Genomic DNA, 18153 nt, shown 5'->3' with positions numbered 1-18153 from the left:
TCTCATTTTATTTTCATAACTTTGAAAAGCAAGTGCTATCATTCCCATTTTACAGATTAGAAAACTAAGGCCCACACAAGTTAAGTGACTTGCCCAGGGTCACGAATTGAGTAAATATTTGAGGTGGAATTTGAACCCAGGTTTTCCTAACTCCACTTCCTGAGAGCTCTCCACTCACCACTTAGCTATACATATGTCCTTTGTTTCCTTTATTTACTTATTATTGATGTTTGTTATTCATTTCCAGTGGGTATGGGAATAGGTAGACTACAGTGAGATCTCTAAAGAGTTTCTGACCCCAAGCTAGTCCAAAGATCAAAAGGGTTTTATAATCATTGCCACTTATATGAGGAGAAACTCTTAGCTCTCTTTTCTTAGGGCTGCCTCCTTCAATACCAAGGCACTCCAAATGAGAAAAGGAGCGCTCTTAAAACTTACCAAAATCGATACACAATTCTCACAATGATGATGAGAGATATCATGATACCACTAAGTGCCACTCCTGTTAGGTTCCTAAGGCAGGGAGAATTCTAAAAATGAAGGGTGGCAGGGTGAGGAGGAGTGCTGCCAGGAAAATATAGTTAGTTATTCCCAGGACTGAATTTCTCCTTATTCTCCTGTTGCCTTTTACAATTCTGAGCATGTTTTAGACTCACTGGGTCTATGAAGCTAAACTATCCCTCATACTCCTCCCCATACCAAATATATTAAACACAAACATGGGCATAAATACAGTGGGGTGGGGGGAATTACCTCTCTCCTCACATAGATCTAAAAGTCGGTTTTGTGACAGTTTCTGGCACCAATTTTGTTGAGAAGTCTAACCACTTCTATATATTTCCTCCTCTTCTGACATCAAAGAAGAAAATCATCACTACCCATATCCCCAACTCAAACCATAGAAACACCAAAGAGATATCCACAGTTTTTTAAGCACTCATGACTGTTTCCAATTAAAAAGTGTATCATAGCAATCAGTCAACATGTATATATCGAGCCTATTATGTGGCGCAATGGATAGTGCTGGGGTTGGAGTCAGGAAGACTCATCTTCCTGAGGTCAAATCTGGTCTTGGATATTTACTAACTTTTTTACCTTGGCCAAGTCATTTAACCCTGTTGGCCTCCGTTTCCTCATCTGTAAAGTAAGCTGAAGAAGGAAATAGCAAACCACTCCAGTATCTTCGCCAAGAAAACCCCAAATGGGGTCACAAAGAATCAGACACAATTGAACAAGTGCCAAGCACTGTACTATATGTGTGTGTGTGTGTGTGTGTGTGTGTGTGTGTGTATATACATCAAGTACATCAAGTATATTTAAGTCTCTTACATGTCAGGCATTGCACTATCTATTGTGATGTTCTCATTCTCTCTCCTCCCCACCTTTTTTTCTCATATATATACACATATATGGTACCACACTATACTTGCATTATATATATAAATATATATGGAAAAAGAGAGTGAGTGCATGTGTGTGTGTGTACAGCACAATATATAGTACAATGCCTGGCACATAATGGGATATACAGCACATAAATATAACGATACATAATATATATGAAGTGTAAAAAGGGTATTATATCAACCAGACAACAAATACATATATATATATATACATATATTCATACATACATGTAGTGTCTATCATGTGTCAGATACTGTGCTAGTCACCAAGGCTGCAAGTACAAAAAATGAAAGACGCTTACCTTTTAATGGGGGGAAACAAGTCATTATAAAAATATACACAGCATAAAGATAAAGGTAATACACACATGTATGTATATGTATACACACACTTACACACATATGTACAAATATAAAGTAAATACAAGATAATTTGGGAAGGAGGAGACTAGCAGTTAGAGGGGATCAGGATGATGGTACCTGGCTGCATCTTAAACATCTACAGCACTTACTTCTTCAGGATGATCTGAGAATTAAATGAGATAATGGATACGAATTATTTGAAGTCAGTAATGCCTTATAGTGCCACATAACGTAACATAACATTGAATTAATGGTACTATTATTATCATCGATAGCATGTTCATGTACTAAGACCACTCTCAAAACAAAAAGGAACCCCGGATCCGTGCTTTTTCAAACTAAGCTTCTGAGTGGCGCGCAGAGGCTCTGCAAACCTACTTTTACAAGTGAGAAAGCTGTAGTGTGCACACAGTATGCACCAATGAATACTTGGTGCATCATCCTGACCGACACCACAAAGCCACAAACCGCAAGCCCTTGCCCCTGTGGCACGGCCCGGGGGTCTCTCCCGGTCCCCTCCACGCCACACTTCACGAGCACCCCTCAAACACCACGTGGGCGATTCTCAGCCCCTCACGTCGGACTTCCCCTTCTCCTGCCCCAGGCCCCCAACCTCTGAAGCCACCCGGGACCATGCGAGAGCGAACCGCTTGCGGCCAACACTCGGTCCCGCCGCCTGTCACCTCACCTGCACGTGGGACGCTTAATCTCAGGAACTTCCAACCTCTGTCCTGGGGAACTACCTTAACAAGGGACCGCTCGTCCCCCCCCCCTTAGATCCCGCCCCCCAGGAAACTGACCCATTCCCATTGGAGGAGGCCTAGGACCATTTACTCTACATCCAATAGCAAGCCGCAGATCCAAGACGAAGTCACTTAATCCCGCCCCTTCCCCCCCTCTTCCTTGTCATGGAAGGCGGGGCTGCGTGGTTGACGTCATCTCTAGGCGCCGGTCGTTGCTAAGAGAACTGTTGGTTGCTAGCGCCGCAGGTCGCTCCTGTGGACCAGTTCCTAGGTTGTGTGTCGAATCCTGTCAGGGTCGCGCTTGCACTCCTCGGGAAGGTAGGAAGCCTGAGTTGTTTGTTTGCTTGTTTTTTGCTTTTTGTCTTCCCAAACTCAGAGGCCACAGCTCTCCTTCCTCGGCTTCCCCATAGAAACCTCAGTCGGCCCGGCCCGAGCGGTCACGAACACGAGAAAGGGCTGATCCGTCGGGCCCGAGTCCTTTGGGTGGGTGAGGCCGGCGGGCCCCTCCTGTCCGCCTGCCCGATTCGTTACCTTCGCTGTGACTTTAGCAGCGAAGGGCGCGGTCCGGAAAGGAGAGAACCAGCTTCGTACTGGAGGCCTCGTGTGGGAGGAGGCGGGGTCCGAATAGCCTCAATGTCTCTGGAGGGCCTGTGAGGCCCGAGTGAGATCGTGGAAGCAAAACAGCATGTGGCAAACATTAAATCGTAAGAGAAGTGCCACTTAATTATTATAATAATCCGTGTTAATTAATATTCTATAATATAATTTGTCGTTCAGTCGTGTCCCACCCTTTGTGGGATTTTCTTGGCAAAGATACTGGAGTGGTTTGCCATTTCCTTCTCCAGCTCATCTTGCAGAAGAGGAAACTGAGGCAAATAGGGTTAAGTGACTTGGTCCAAGGCCCCACAGCTAGTGAGTGTCTGAGGCCGAATTTGAACTCTGGAAGAAGAGTCTTCCTGACCCTAGAAGTGGCACTCTATTGTGCCATCTAGCTTCCCCATTTATCAATATTTATTGTTAATAGTATTAACAAATAATATTAATGGTGTTATTAAATAACTTTATTAAATATAATTACTATTGTGATGTTAATGTCCCAGTCTTATTGATATAATTGGTAATTATTGATTACAATGATTAATTATCCCACAGTCAGCAGGCCCAGTCTAGTAGTGACACTTATTTCCCTGAACTTTTTATTGCCCTACTGCTGACTCTAGCAATTTTCTTAGAGCAACACAGGGGTGTGCTGGTAAAATGTTTAACAACTTTGCTTTGGGAGGTGGGTGGTAATATATGTACATACACACACTTTAACGTTTAATCTGTTTAACCATATTAACAATTATGCCTACACAAACAGATCAACAGTCAACAGATACCACAAACATAAACAGATCTGTATTGTGTTCAGATTTAGGCAGTGTGAATGCTCACACTGAAAGTTTAACCATCAGAAGCTTAGAGCTGGCTCCCTCCTCCCTGACCCAAAACAAATCCTCAAAGTGGGTAACTCCTAAAATGGATTCTCCCTTTATCAATGCTGATCAGCAGCCCCTCAATCTAACAATCTTCCTGTGACTTGCCCCTGGTCTAACATCTAGTAAAGTGGCAGTTACCTCCTGGGCAGTCTTGTGGCTGAGGCTGGGATATCCACATCATCTTTTCTAGAAATTCCAGGTTTAACAATAAAAAAAGTTAACTATAAAGTGTTCCTTGCCCACTTTATTTCTAATAATAAATCAGTGCATAAAGCATTTATAAAATGCTTACTAGGTATTAGGCACTTAGCTGAATACTAGGGTTATAAAATACAAGTTAAAAGAAAAAGTCCCTGGCCTCAAGGAACTTTTATTCTATTGAGGGAAGACTACCCAAAAGTGAGCTGATTAAGTGGGAGCGGGTAAAGGAGAAGTGGCTTGCTTAAGTCTGGGGAATCAGAAGCATTGCTAGTAGGGAAAGGAAGGTTGTCTGGCTGGGACCACTGCCCCAAATGAAAGAACCATCCCTTCCTCTTACCCCCCAAACTCATCAATGAAAGGAGCCCAGGGAGATGATACTCCACCATAAGAATGCCTTAGACATTGAGGGAAATTTTAGATCCCATTAAAGACCTACTATGTCTATGAAACCTGCTTTGAGGATTAGAACAATAAGAACAATAGTAGTTAGCATTTATATGTGCCAGGCACGGGCTACATGCTTTACATTATCTCATTTGGTCCTCACAATAACCCTGAGAAGGTTATTATTGCCCTCATTTTACAGATGAGAAAACTGAGAAAAAGTTAATTGACTCGACCCAGGTCAAACAGCTAATGTCAGAGATTAGATTTGATTTGAGATTTGATTCCAGGTTCCAGGGTGGGCACTATTCACTGCACCATCTAGCTCACGTTATCTCCCCTTTCTGTCTATTCCACACAATTATAACATCACATACTTATTTTTTAGTTATTAATATATTTTTCTTCCCAATTACATGTGAAAACAATTTCTTAACATTTTTTTAAGTTTTGAATTCCAAATTTTATCCCTCCTTCCCCCCTCCCTGAGAGGGTAAACAATCAGAGATTATACATGTGCAATCATGTAAAACATTTCCATATTAGTCACTTTGTACAGATAAAGAAAAAGGAATGAAAGAAAAATAGCACACTTCAGTCTGTATTCAAACAATATCAGTTCTTTCTCTGGAGGTGGATAGCATGCTTCATCATTAGTCCTTTGGGATAGTCTTGGATCATTGTATTGCTGAGAATAGCTAAGTCATTCATAGTTCCTCATTGTGCAGCATTGCTGTTATTCTGTACAGCATTCTCCTGGTTCAGTTCATTTCACTGTATCAGTTTCTGTAAATCTGTTTTTCTGAAATCATCCTGCTTATCATCTCTTAAAGCACAATAATATTCCATCACAGTCATATACCACAACTTGTTAAGCCATTCCAATTGATGAGGATTTCCAAATTCTTGGCTACCACAAAAGCTGCTATAAATAATTTTGTACAAATAGGTCTTTCTCCCCTCTTTTTATGTCCTTGGGATATAGACCTAGCAGTGGTATTGCTGGATCAAAAGGTATGCAGTTTTATAGATCTTTGGGCTTAGATCCAAATTGCTCTCCACAATGGTTGCATCATTTCACAGCCCCATCATCAGCCCTGTTAGTGTCCCAGTTTTCCCCTCCAACATCCATCATTTCCTTTTGTAATATTAGCCAATCTGACAGGTGCAAGGTGGTGCCTCAAAAGTTGTTTTAATTTTCATTTCAATAGTGATTGAGAGCATTTATTAATTGGGGATTGACTTGCATTTTTATAAATTTGACTCAGTTATGTATTTGAAATACGAGGTCTTTATCAGAGATACTCGTTGCAAAAATTTCCCAGTTTTCTGCTTTCCTTATAATTTTTGTTGCATTGGTTTTGTTATGCAAAAACTTTTAATTTTACATAATCAAAATTATCTGTTTTGCATTTTATAATGCCCTTTATTTTTTTTGGTATTATACATTTATTTTCAAATTGCCTTTCATTAAATTTGGGACATGACATGCTGCCTCAATGACTAGTTTTGTTCATGGTGCCCCATATCAAGAAATTTAATGGGCAAAATTACTCAATACTTTATGGACAGAACTTATCCTTTACTTACTGTTACCATGCACATAGTAGCTACTCAATAAAATTTAAGATTTAGCTGTCAAGCCTAGTGAACTGTATCTCAAGCCAAAACATGATCAGCTCTACTAATTAGTTCTCATATTATATAGTGACTTGTTCACTGATGAAAGAGCTAGATTCTTCTGCTTTCCAAATAATGTGCAGCTCAGCTCTTGACTAGATTCTTGTGCTTAAGGTCTATCAGTATATGAAAAATTTAAGAGTTCTTTTAAAATTTCCAGTTATGAGTGTGAATCTACCAGTGGTAGATCTTTATTTCTTAGGCCACGGAATTTGTAATTTGATAGAAACAAATTTCAGAACTCTCCAAAAAGCAATTACAGTTCATAGGATCATAGGTTTTAAGCTGGAATTAGCGGTAGGAATCATCTAGTCTAATGGTCCTCAGAGTATAGTCTTGGGACCATGAAGTCAAAATTATTTTCATAACAATACTAAGATGCTTTAATTTCTAATATGGCAAATTGTCTTTCATTAGATTTGGGACATGATATATAATATAACCCTCACAAACAAAAGCTTAGAGACAAGAGTCTTCAGTAATTTTTTACAAGTATAAAGGAGTCCTAAGACCAAAAAATTTCAGAATCTCTGCTCTAATCTTATCAACTCAGCTCACTTACTTTGGGGGAAGGTTTTAAGGAATTACCACTATTTTTTAAATATGGTGTACTGACACATACTTTTTGAAACTTCAAAAAAAATTTAATACTTTTTAATCTATTTAAGGATAACTTATTTAAAGGAAAGGATAGCACTAATTTTAAAAGGAAAATGGCTTACCTCACAGACCTTGCATGTTCTGCTAAGGAGGTAACATTTTTAAAGGTGGGCACATTCCAAGTACAAAGTGGAAAAACTGAAGTTTCCTAAGTAGTCCCCTACCATCATCCTACTCTCTCCCCATACAACCCTCAACCTTTAGGAATTTTCTTAAGGCTGCTACACTATACCTAGATTTTGTGGCAGTATTTTTAAAAAATTGTGTGGCCTAATAATTTTGCCCAAGTTTTATGCTGTTGAGTATATAGTATTCTAAATAAATAAAATGCTAATTATGAACATTTCTCAAAGTACAGTTGTGTATCAAAACCTGACACCTTGTGGACAACATTGGTTTCACATCTGTAACTGGGATACGTTCATTTGGACAGTCAATTATAAAAAGACCAATTTGATACATTCAAAGGATAACAACTTATGTTTATAGTTATCTTAAAGATTTCTAGTTCAGCACCTACGTTTTAGATAAAACAGACCTAGAAAAATTAAGTCACCTCCTTTATTCAGTGGCAGAGCTGACACCTTCACAACTTGCATTTCCATTACACTTGTGACCAACAGTATTTTAAAGGGAAAAGCCATTTAAAAAAAAAATGTTCTTAAAATGCTGGTTCAGAGAACGGCATTGTAGAGTGGCTAAATGAGAAAAACTCATTTTTATTGCTATTTTGAAAATATGTACAGTATAAAGGGAATAAAACGGTTTCATCTCAAACCCAGCAAGTCATTGTTCCTGTTAATGAAGCAGTACAGGTACAATTATTTTGGCTAAGAGTCACATTATATGACACTATATGAATTGCATGCAGTGTGCCTCCTGTTTCAGGTCCCCACCTCTTTCTCAAAGTGACATACCAGTTCATTGTCACCATATTAGTTCAGTGTGTATTTTGAAACGTAGGTCTGAAGATGAGGCACTGTATCCTGAAGTCATAGGGACTGCTAGGTGGCGCCATAGTGCACAAAGTGCTAGGCCTGGCTTCAGGAAGACTCACCCTACTGAGTTCAAATATGGCCTCAGACACTATTGTGTGACCCTGGACAAGTCACTTAACTGTTTGCCTCAGTTTCCTCATCTGTAAAATGAGCTAGAGCAGGAAATGGCAAACCACTTTTTAAAAAAAAATATTAAAATTAAATTTAATTAAAATTAAGAATATCTTTGTCACAAAGATTCAGACACAGCTGAAATGACTGAACCTTTATACACTCCATTCAGACATAATCACATTGTTAACCATGTGTACACATCTTAAGATAAATGTACTTATGAAAACAGTAATTAGTAACATTTGTTACTATAAAGGAATCTCAAACATAAAGTATGGATATAAAAACTAAATATCATTGTTGGTATAACTTTTAAAATGTTATTTCTGATTTAAACCATGTAGGCTCATTGAGAGCCAATACCCTTTTACGCATCTCTGTATCCCTCATAATATTTAGTCTTACACAGTTTTCAATAAATGCTCAACAAATCTGCACTTAGTCTCTATAAATCCAAGAAAATGCTTCCCCTCCTTTCTTTTCCCAATTGACTGATAAAACAGCTTAGGAATAGGCCACTTTCACCTGCTGCTTTGGAGAGGTGTAGGGGACTATGGTGGGTATGGGACACTATGGAACAGATTTTTTTCAATGTGTTAGTTGCTGAACTTCTCCCTCTTTTAAAAAAAAATTCTTTACAAGGGATGACTGTGAAGGGAGGGACACAGAGGAAAATAGAAATGATGTTAATAAAAATCCATTTTGAAAGTATCTGAATTCCCAAAATTCTAGTCTTTCAGATTCAACTTTGAAGGTTAGGGCTCCAGCCAATTCAAGTTAGACTTATTTTAACCAATGTTTTTTCAAAAGACAGGGTTTGAGGCTAGCGTAGAATATATTGGGGGGAAAGGGAAGATTTTCCTGAATTAAGCAAAATTATTAGGAAGAAAGTAGCAGTGAAAACCTGGGATCAAGTCCTATTTCTGATACCTATTCTGGGCAAGTCAAGTAAAACTCAGTGCCCCAAGGAACTAAAATCTGCAAAAGTTCAGTTTCAGCAGTGGCAGATACAGACAAGCTTTCTCAGTGGCAATTCCCTTCCCTATACTGATAAAATCACAGGTCTAGATAGACCAAAACCCAGAAGTGTGCCTAAATCTTTTATCTTTTATCCCTAATTTGTCCCAGTAAAAGTTAAAATTACACATACCCCTTCAGTGGAAGATAAAAAACATCTAAAACATCCCTCTGATTCACAGGAAACTTTTCTATAGGCACACCTAATTTTCTAAGTAGTTCACTTGGGGTAAAAAAGGAAAAAAAGCAAAAACATTCCTTATGACATCACAATTACTCATTCCAAAATAAACATGGCCCTTTAAAGATGTGGCACAGGGGCAGCTAGGTGGCACAGTGAACAGAGCACCGGCCCTGAAATAAGGAGGATCTGAGTTCAAATCCAGCCTCAGACCAAACACTTGAAACTTACTAGCTGTGTGACCCTGGCCAAGTCACTTAAAACCCCAATTGCCCCCCCCCAAAAGATGTGGCATAGTTACCATTTAACACTGAGTGAGCACTATGAATATACTGAAAATGATGTGCAAAAATAGCTTGATTGGGGATGGGTAGAGGGGAACCTCGGTTAAGGCATAAATCATATTAAACAAAACACAAAGCAGGAAGTTGTAGAACAACTCCAGAAGAAAAAAAAGACCTAAAAAGGCAAATGAGATGTGGGAAGATATGATTTCATACAGTTATAATTATCTTTACAGTATCAACAGCATGGTTGTCAGCTGAACCTTCAGATGAGGATGTTCTCAGCTTATGGTAAAGATTACATCTCAGAATACAATAGCTGATCATAAATGAGACTATCTTCCATTCAGTAGAGAATAATAATCGTATTCACAGGCTTTAGTGATTTTTGGAAGCATTCCATAACTCTCAATAAATCAATTTGTAGTGCTCTGTAAAGTATGCCTATAAACTTTTATAGCTTAATTAATATCTACCTGTAAATTACTTGTAATAAAAATTGACATGAGATTTCACTATTTAACAGAACAAAAAACATTTTGGCATCAGCCCAGAAGATGACTATCACTAATATTCTTGCATTATAGCATCACCCTAGAGTTCATAGCAACCTTCTTCAACATTTATCTACATTAACTATTTAAAGGCTCCAAGTATCTTAGTTTCAAAAAGAGGAACTTCTGTGAAGGAGGTTAAAGTTCCTCTGCCTCTTTCTGTATTATATTCATGGCTTTAAAATGCCTTCTGTTCCCCGTCCAGGAAAAAAACAAAAACAAAAAAAACCTACGTACATTGACACCTTAAATATTTTTGGTTTATTTATCTCAAGGAATGACTCCATGTCTAGTCTGTCAAAAATGTCATTACTAAATTGTTTAAAGAAAAAAAAACATTTCTGAGTCAAGTTTTAGAAAAACAAAAGCAGAAAGATATACTTTCTGTGTGTTAATGAGCAAATCTTTCCTCAGTGAATAGGAACAGTAACCCACCAAAATTTGGCCAGTTTATTCAAAAACATGTAAGTGTACAAGAGTTCTTAGTACCTAAGTTCAAGAACAGACTTGAAGAGACATAAAGGCACCAGAAACAATTCGCTATTTATGGTATCCTAATGCAACTTTAAATTTATTATAATCAAAATGTATTGAAAACAAGTTATAAATTAAAGTTACAATTAAAATATATAAAGTAGGTATAAATGTACAAAGTTATCATTTAAAGGCACCACTTTTGTTTATAATTAAATGGAGTTGATCACATGTCCAAGACTTATTTAAAACAAAATTAATCAAGTTTTACAATTATCCCTGAGAAATGTAAGAAACAAAAAGTAATAAATAACTTAGGTTTTGTGGAAAAGCCCACAGTACTTTAAATGATATTAAAATGCACAGAATCATTTGTTGCCAGCTTAGAGACCAGGAATGTCAAATGATCAACTCTTTTGCTTCCCTCTGAAAAAAGAACAAAAAGAAATTAAGAAATTACAGATTTATACTGCTATCTCATCAGGAAGTGGGAAGGGCTCAGTCACACAAAGTATCTGTAAAGGCCAAATAAGAAACACATCCAGAATTTATACTTAAAACTTTTACTGCTCAATTAAGTCTTGTGCTGTATTAGAGATTAGAACAGCATTTATAATGTGGAGTTCAAAAGAACTGAAAGGTTAACTATTACAAGAACAAAGTTAGACAATGCTTTAAGTTATATTCAACTGGGGCATGTAATTTAAGATGTATCTATTAATTACATTACAAATGTGTTAAGATTTTTTCAATAAAGCAGCAGAGAACCACCACTAGTTACTTTTTATTCAGAATGTTAACTCCAAGACAATGTGTAATTTTAAATATAACTAATACCTTAATTGCTGAGCTAGCCAACTGGAAGATAATTTGTTTGAAGCTCCAGATGATTCAGCAGCTCTCATTATAGCTGCACACCTATGAGGAAAGGTTAACATTCATGAAACTTACTCATTTGTGAACCTAATAAAGCTTATTCAATTATCTAGCTGTAGCATCTAACACCGTACTTATTTCAGGTATATGAAATCTCTACAGCACAAGAAACAAAATTAGAATAAGACACAGGGAGGAGATGAAGTGGTAGCTCTAAGCTTTCTCCAGCTCTCAATCCTATGCAGTCAAATATCCACAAGCCTAAGTTCTACTCAGTGTGGAAGTTTCACCACCTGTAGGAACAAGGAAATGTGTTGGCCAAACCCCCTTCTCTTCCCTCACATGCCAACAGACTAACTCAAGGTTCTTTTCACTACTGGCCTAGACTTGTGTCTCCAGATTTCAGTCCACCTTCCAGAGCCACCAAAACTAATTTTTTTTCCTTTGCTTTTTGGTGAGGCAATCAGAGTTAAGTGACTTGCCCAGGGTCACACAGCTAGTGAGTGTTATGTGTCTGTGGCCGAATTTGAACTCAGGTCCTCCTGACTCCAAGGCCAGAGCTCTATCCACTGCTCAACCTAGCTGCCCCAAAACTATTTTCATAAAACAAAGGCCTGGCTATGTCACCCTACTCAAATTCCAGTGGGCTCCCAATACCTGTAGGATCAAATAAGCCCTCTCCACCTCCCAATTTAGCATTTAAAGTTCTTCGAAATCTAGCACCATCTTCTCTCTCTAGGTTTATTATGTATTATCTCCTTTCCTGAAAACTAGAGGGCAGCCAAACTGGCTGCCTTGCTGGTCATCTCCCATACTTTGCACTAGCTATGTGTGGACTGCTAGAGATCCACCTTGGCATAAGGTGGATAGCATGACCCATCAAAGTCACCTTGGATCTGTTTTGTATATACCTGTATATACAGGTTATCTCCATCTTTAGAATGTGAGCTCCTTAAAAGCAGGGACTTTTGCGTTTGAATCCTCAGTGCCTAGCACTTAGTATGTTCTTAATACATACTTATTAACTATTTTCCTTCTAGCCAAGGGCAAAGTGCTATTTTGTGAATGCAATTGTGCAATGTCCAGGAAAAACAGGTCTGGATCTGTGATTTCATTTGTGCAGCAAACTCCCAGTGAAGAAACTCAAAAATTCCTCACCCAGCTATTCTGCAAATTAGTCTTAGAGAGTTGGAAAGATGCCTAGGGGCACTTTCATGATTACAGCCTGAATTTAACAAAGTGAGCACACTCTGGGACCTGTACATCCTAAAAACAGCTGACAGACAATCCAGAACTTTGAAAGAGGAAAGACTCAACAGAGGACAAAAATCAGAACTTGTCAGTTGTCTTGATCCTGCCTCTAAGTTGTATCTAGCCATAGAAAAGTTGCATAATTAATGTGATAAAACCCATAAAAACTATGAATCACTTTGGAAATGCTGAAGAAAAAGGGTAATTATTAGCCTAGGGAAGCAAATATTTAAATAAAATTTCAGACTGCTCATAGTTGTCAACAAAACTTATGAATTTTATAATTTATGAATTAGTCTTCAGAGGCTAATTTTTAAACTGTATATTGTCATAGAGAGCTTGCCCAGGTTCACACAGCTGCTATATGAAAGAAGTGGACTTGAATCTAGGTCTTCCAAGTCCAAGGCCAACTCTCTATATCCACTATGCCAGACACTTTATATACTGGTCTCCAAATCACTATAGCTACTATATTGTAAAACGAATACAGTGATTTTAGTATTACTGCTTCTGGACTATCAGTAGTTGGCCATTTAAGGTATAAGTGTATCTCAGGTTAATGTTTTGAGTTGCTTATTTTTAATAGCCTGCTTTATTAGTCTGGAATAGCTAAAACCAGATTTTTACCCTGCTCTGGAGACGGAATGACCACTGTGTTTGCAGTTATGATCCAAAGGATGTCGGTGCTTAATACAGAAGTTATCATTACACTGGTCACAAAGCAGCTTGAACATTTCTTTCTTTTTGCATCCCTCCTTTGAGCAGCGGTGTATGAAAATCTAAAAGCAACCAAAACAATGAAAATTGACTCACTAGCAACAAACTGACGAAATTAGGAGGTCTAACAAGCAACAAGACATCTGTTTAAAACTACACATGTAATACTCTGTAACAGGAATGAGATAATTAAAATCCACAATTAAGTATCCAAATTGGAAACTAATTGTGCCTGCAACAATCAATTTAACCTCATTTGCCACCAAACCTCAAAGCTACTATAAGTAGCAAGATTGGAGGTGTTCTAGAGAACATTACATTGTCAAAATGTAGGCTGAAAGTAATATACCACAATCAGTCTCATTTTGGTTACAGAAGGCTTGTACCTCCAGAACAAAACCATTTAGTAGCCTGATATTGTTTGCGTAAAAGAGGTTTTCTCAGTGCTAGCTATCAACTATGAAAACAGTAATTTTAGGGTCATTACTCTCAAAACCCAAAAAGAAACCAGAAGTAGAAACGTGACTATTCATTCCGAGCTTTAAGTTATCCTCAGAGGTAAAAGATGAATGCAAAAGAAAATCTCTAAGGACAGAATTGAGGCAATAAGATGTTGAGTATTTTTCCCTAGCCAAGTTATCTATCCATTGATTTTACAACTTATGAAAAATTCTACTTACCTTTTTCTCCTGAGCTGGATTATATTTACAGTCTTTATCCATATGTTGCCCAACCACAACATCTGCAATTTCTCCCCTTCCTACTGGAACAGGGATATGACAAAGTGGACACACTGGAACCTGCACATCCTAAAAACAGCAAATTTTAGAGGTTGATAGACAAACCAAAACATCTGAAGAAAAATATGGCGCAGCAAAGGATAAAAATCCGAACTTGTCCTGATTCTGCTTCCAGTTTGTATGTAATTACATTAAAGTTGCATAGCTAATATATGGTAAGGTAATCAACAAAACCTGTATGATCACTTTGGAAATGCTGGGGGGGAAAAGGCCAGTTAATGGTCTCAGGTGGCAAATATTTCAATAAAATTTCAAACTGCTCAACAATCCTTAGTTCTAATATTCATGTGTACTTAAGAATTAGGCTCCAACTCCTAAAGATCTATTAACCCTAAGGAGTATGGCACAGCAGCAAGTGTGCAGGATTTGGGACCAGTAAAGCAGGTCCGAGTCTTTTCTGGCTGTATGCATCATTCTCCTTATGTACAAGATGGGAATGATGTTTATTTTACCAGCCTCAAGGTGCTGTGGAAAGAGTTTTGTAAAGTGCCTTATTAGAGCTATAGAATATATAGCTAAATAGTCTGCTTTGTACAATGAATGAAATCTATTATATAAAGTTACCTTGTTTTAAAATATAGCCAAAACTGTAAGATCTCTTGTAAAATGCAGAATTTTAGAGGTGAAATGAACTTTAGGGGTAGTCTAGTCTAACTTCCCATCTGATATATAAATCCCCTCTTCATTTTTGACTTACTTTTCACCACATATTTCAAATCAACTATATTATAAAAATGGAACCACTATTTTTATTCTATTAAAATGTGTCAAAAATTAGTCCTAACGTTTATATGCTTAGAATTTCTAAAAACAGACAAATCTGAATTACCTTTTTATATGTGGCACTACATTTATGCTGCTCATACTGAACGTGATCTTTACAAAAGACTTTGTTACATGCATCACAGTTTAATGGAAGAAAATCTAAGAAAGACATAGAAATATTTTGAGTACTAAAGCAAAAACACAACTGCATGATACAACAATTTTACCTGCATTCTATTTTGGACTTTAATATTCTGTCATTAACTATTAGATTACACAAACATAAATTTTGTTAAGAATTTTAGAAAAAGTTCTTAACTCCAAACATGAATCAGTATTTCACACAGCTAACTGCTATTCCTGAAATCTAGTTACAATTCCATAAGATACTATCTTGTAGTACTAAAAATGTAGATTAAAAACAAATTAGGCTAGTGATTAACTAGCTTAATACTGACTCGTCAAGTTTTTTTTTTAAATAAAATGTGCAGACACATGAACTTACTAATCTATACAATTTCTCATTCACCATGAAGAAAGCACCCAAACTAGCCTTTTTCAATTAGTATTCCATTAACAAAGCTCACCCAACTGCTTGCAAGTTTTTTCAGAACAATGCTCTCCCAAGTCTGGAAATTCCATTGTAGAAAGAAAAAGTGCTAGCGACACAAAAACCAGTTGCAACGTTGCTGCCGATGACCTGTAAGAAAAAGAGTGTTAGATGAGAAACAGCGACCTCACCACAGGGATAATCAAGATTTACAAATTCCCAGTCAGCCTTCACAAATGCCCCCAACTGGCAGATGGACAGGCAGGGATCCAATCTTAGTCAAAGCAGTGGGAAACATCTAATACTGACGGTTTTAGGGCCATCATACCAACTTCTGTCTACATTAGTGATAGTGGCAACCCACAATAGTCCACTGCATTAGCTAGGCGGAGTCATCAGATCCCCTGCTGCTCATTTCAACTCCAGGGCTTCAAATTTTACTGTGTTCTTTAACAGCTCAAGTAAGAATCCGGCTGGGGAAATGAACCAACGGTTGTATCATTCATTATCAAGTTCCTCTGAAAGAATGGAGATATGTGTGTCTATACATACTTCTGTACATACATATGTATGTACGAAGCTCGGTGGCGCACTGGACCTGGGGGAGGAACAGAGTTCAAATCCAGTTTCAGGCATGCCCTAGCTATGAAACCTTGGACAAATCAGTCACTTAACCTATGTGCCTCAGTTTCCTCATCTGTACAAATGAGGATAATAGCACCCACCTCCCATGAGAATGACTAAGTACTTCAAAAACAAAGTGCTTTGCAAATCCTATATTATATAGATTAAGTTAAACCAGAACAATAAACTATGCCACGTTTTGTCCTTCAATAACATGTGAACATCCAGACTTTTGCCAGCTAAGATGCAGCACAAAGGTTATTACAGCCGTCCTGGTCTACGCTGCGGCTGAGTACTTACCCGGCTAGGTAATACTATCATCTGATCCTCACAACAGCTTGGTAAGTGAGAAGGAGCAGTTACGACTGTCTTTTACAGGAAAGGAAACCAAACTCGGAGTGGATAAGTGACTTGCGTAAGATAACACGATAAATAGCACAGAGGCAATTCCGGCGTACTTGCCATTGGCGGCAGCAGTGAAACAGCGCTCCCCCCACACCCCCAAACCCATCAGAACAAGCGGCGCTTTGCTGGCTCCCAGCCCTCCCCTCTTCTCGTCTTTCGTTCCTGCCAAAGGATGTTTCGCTTCGTACAAGGGAGCGAGGTAGTTGCTGGGGAGTGAAGCCAGGAAAACCCCAACAAAAGTCCAGGGAAAGTACAAACGCAATTTCGAAGAATCGCCGAGGACGCCGGAGAGAACGGCCTACTCACCTGGCGACGCAACCCCCACTGCAAAACAACTCGCGGCTTCCCGGTCCCGGCTATTTATTAGCTTGCTCACAATCACCTGGGAAAAGACTATTGCCAAGTCACGGTTCAGCGCGCTCCGATTCCGTCACCAGTCAACTGGCCAATCAAAACGTACGGTCTCCTCCTACCCCGCCTCTTCTCCCGAGCGTCCGGGTAACTTCTAGAAGTCCACGCCCCCGGCGTCCGCGGTGACTCAGGCCGCTGGGTGAGGGTAGCTCAGCACCACCCAAGTCACGCGGAAGTGCGATAGGCTGTGCTGAGTCAGGGGGCGGGGCCGGAAGGCGCTTGGTAAAGAAATGAGTAACTCCTTCAACAAGTGTTTGGTGGGTCCCTGCTGTGTGCTGATGTCTGGAACAGCCTCTGCTTTCCAGGAGCTTCCATTTTAGGAGGGGAAGAGGGGGAGAGACAGTCAGTAAATTCAAACGTGAAAGCAAAATCTATACAAAATAAACATTAGGTGATTTGGAAAGGGTTGTGGTGGCAGCAGGAGGGTTCACAAGCCATTTACCGAGCTGTGATGGGGGATACAGAAAAGGCAAACAAAAACCTTCCCTGCCCTCACACTGTTCACTGCATGTGGAGTAGGCAACATGGAAACAACTAAAAACAACTATGATAGGGGATAAATCAGAATAATCTCAGGGAAGGCACAAAAATTACGTAGGATTGGAAATCCCTTCTTGTACAAGGTAGAACTTTAGCTAAGGCTTGAAGGAAGCCAGGAGGTCGATATGAATGAGAAAGCATTGATTGTAGGCCTGGAGAACAGCCAGTGAAATTGGGAGATGAATAACTCGGAGGCCAATGTCATTGTTTGGGTTATCACACTCAGGTCGTGTTTTGTGTAGGTCTGGTCTAGCAGATGTTTTGGATTCACCTTGTGTTTTGGTTTCAGTCCCAATTTAATTGAATGATTACCTTCACTGATAGCCATCTCAACCAACTTTTTTTTTCTGGTTGCTTTTTCTGAGAAATGTTTAACTGGGTTCCCTTGTGTAAATCCTATTTCATGTAAATCTTTCAGACCTTGGGAGAGAGGGTGCCACATTACCTTTCCAGCTTGACCTAATAAATTTTTTTTCTAAAACTATTTAAAATTTTTTAGAAACAATTGGATCACAGAATAGTTGGAGGGTAGTAAGATGTGAGAAGACTGGAAAGCTAGTAAGAGGTCAGTTTCTGACTTCATGTCCCCATGTGGGGTTTTCTTGACAAAGATATTGGAATGGTTTGTCATTTCCTCCTTTAGCTCATTTTACAGATGAGGAAACTGAGGCAAA

At 38.7% G+C, this 18153-nt stretch overlaps 2 protein-coding genes across 5 annotated transcripts in view; both read right to left on the bottom strand.

Moving 5' to 3' along the window:
• The window catches only part of LOC114052094 (uncharacterized protein C7orf50 homolog), a 338906-nt gene extending 336369 nt beyond the window's left edge, over positions 1 to 2537 (bottom strand). For 2 of the 4 annotated variants that reach the window (XM_027874533.1, XM_027874537.1), the window contains exon 1: positions 2458 to 2537. The gene's annotated coding sequence lies outside the window, so the exon portion shown is untranslated. Of the gene's footprint in view, positions 1 to 1886; positions 1933 to 2457 lie in introns of all 4 variants that reach the window. The other 2 variants (XM_027874534.1, XM_027874536.1) reach the window with 2 other exon arrangements.
• Positions 2538 to 10706: 8169 nt separating this feature from the next.
• LOC114052095 (AN1-type zinc finger protein 2A-like) lies at positions 10707 to 17077 on the bottom strand. Its single transcript, XM_027874538.1, has 7 exons — positions 16835 to 17077; positions 15537 to 15649; positions 15014 to 15108; positions 14065 to 14193; positions 13295 to 13446; positions 11378 to 11458; positions 10707 to 10966 (listed from the first exon to the last, which is right to left on the bottom strand). The coding sequence occupies exons 2-7, from the start codon at positions 15589 to 15591 to the stop codon at positions 10948 to 10950; spliced, it is 531 nt and encodes a 176-aa protein (XP_027730339.1). The 5' UTR covers positions 15592 to 15649; positions 16835 to 17077; the 3' UTR covers positions 10707 to 10947.
• Between the last annotated feature and the right edge of the window lie 1076 nt (positions 17078 to 18153).

Source organism: Vombatus ursinus, unplaced genomic scaffold, assembly GCF_900497805.2.
Source record: "Vombatus ursinus unplaced genomic scaffold, bare-nosed wombat genome assembly UNPS02014807.1, whole genome shotgun sequence".
Classification (NCBI taxonomy): domain Eukaryota; kingdom Metazoa; phylum Chordata; class Mammalia; order Diprotodontia; family Vombatidae; genus Vombatus; species Vombatus ursinus.
This window is presented reverse-complemented; position numbering and strand designations above follow the sequence as displayed.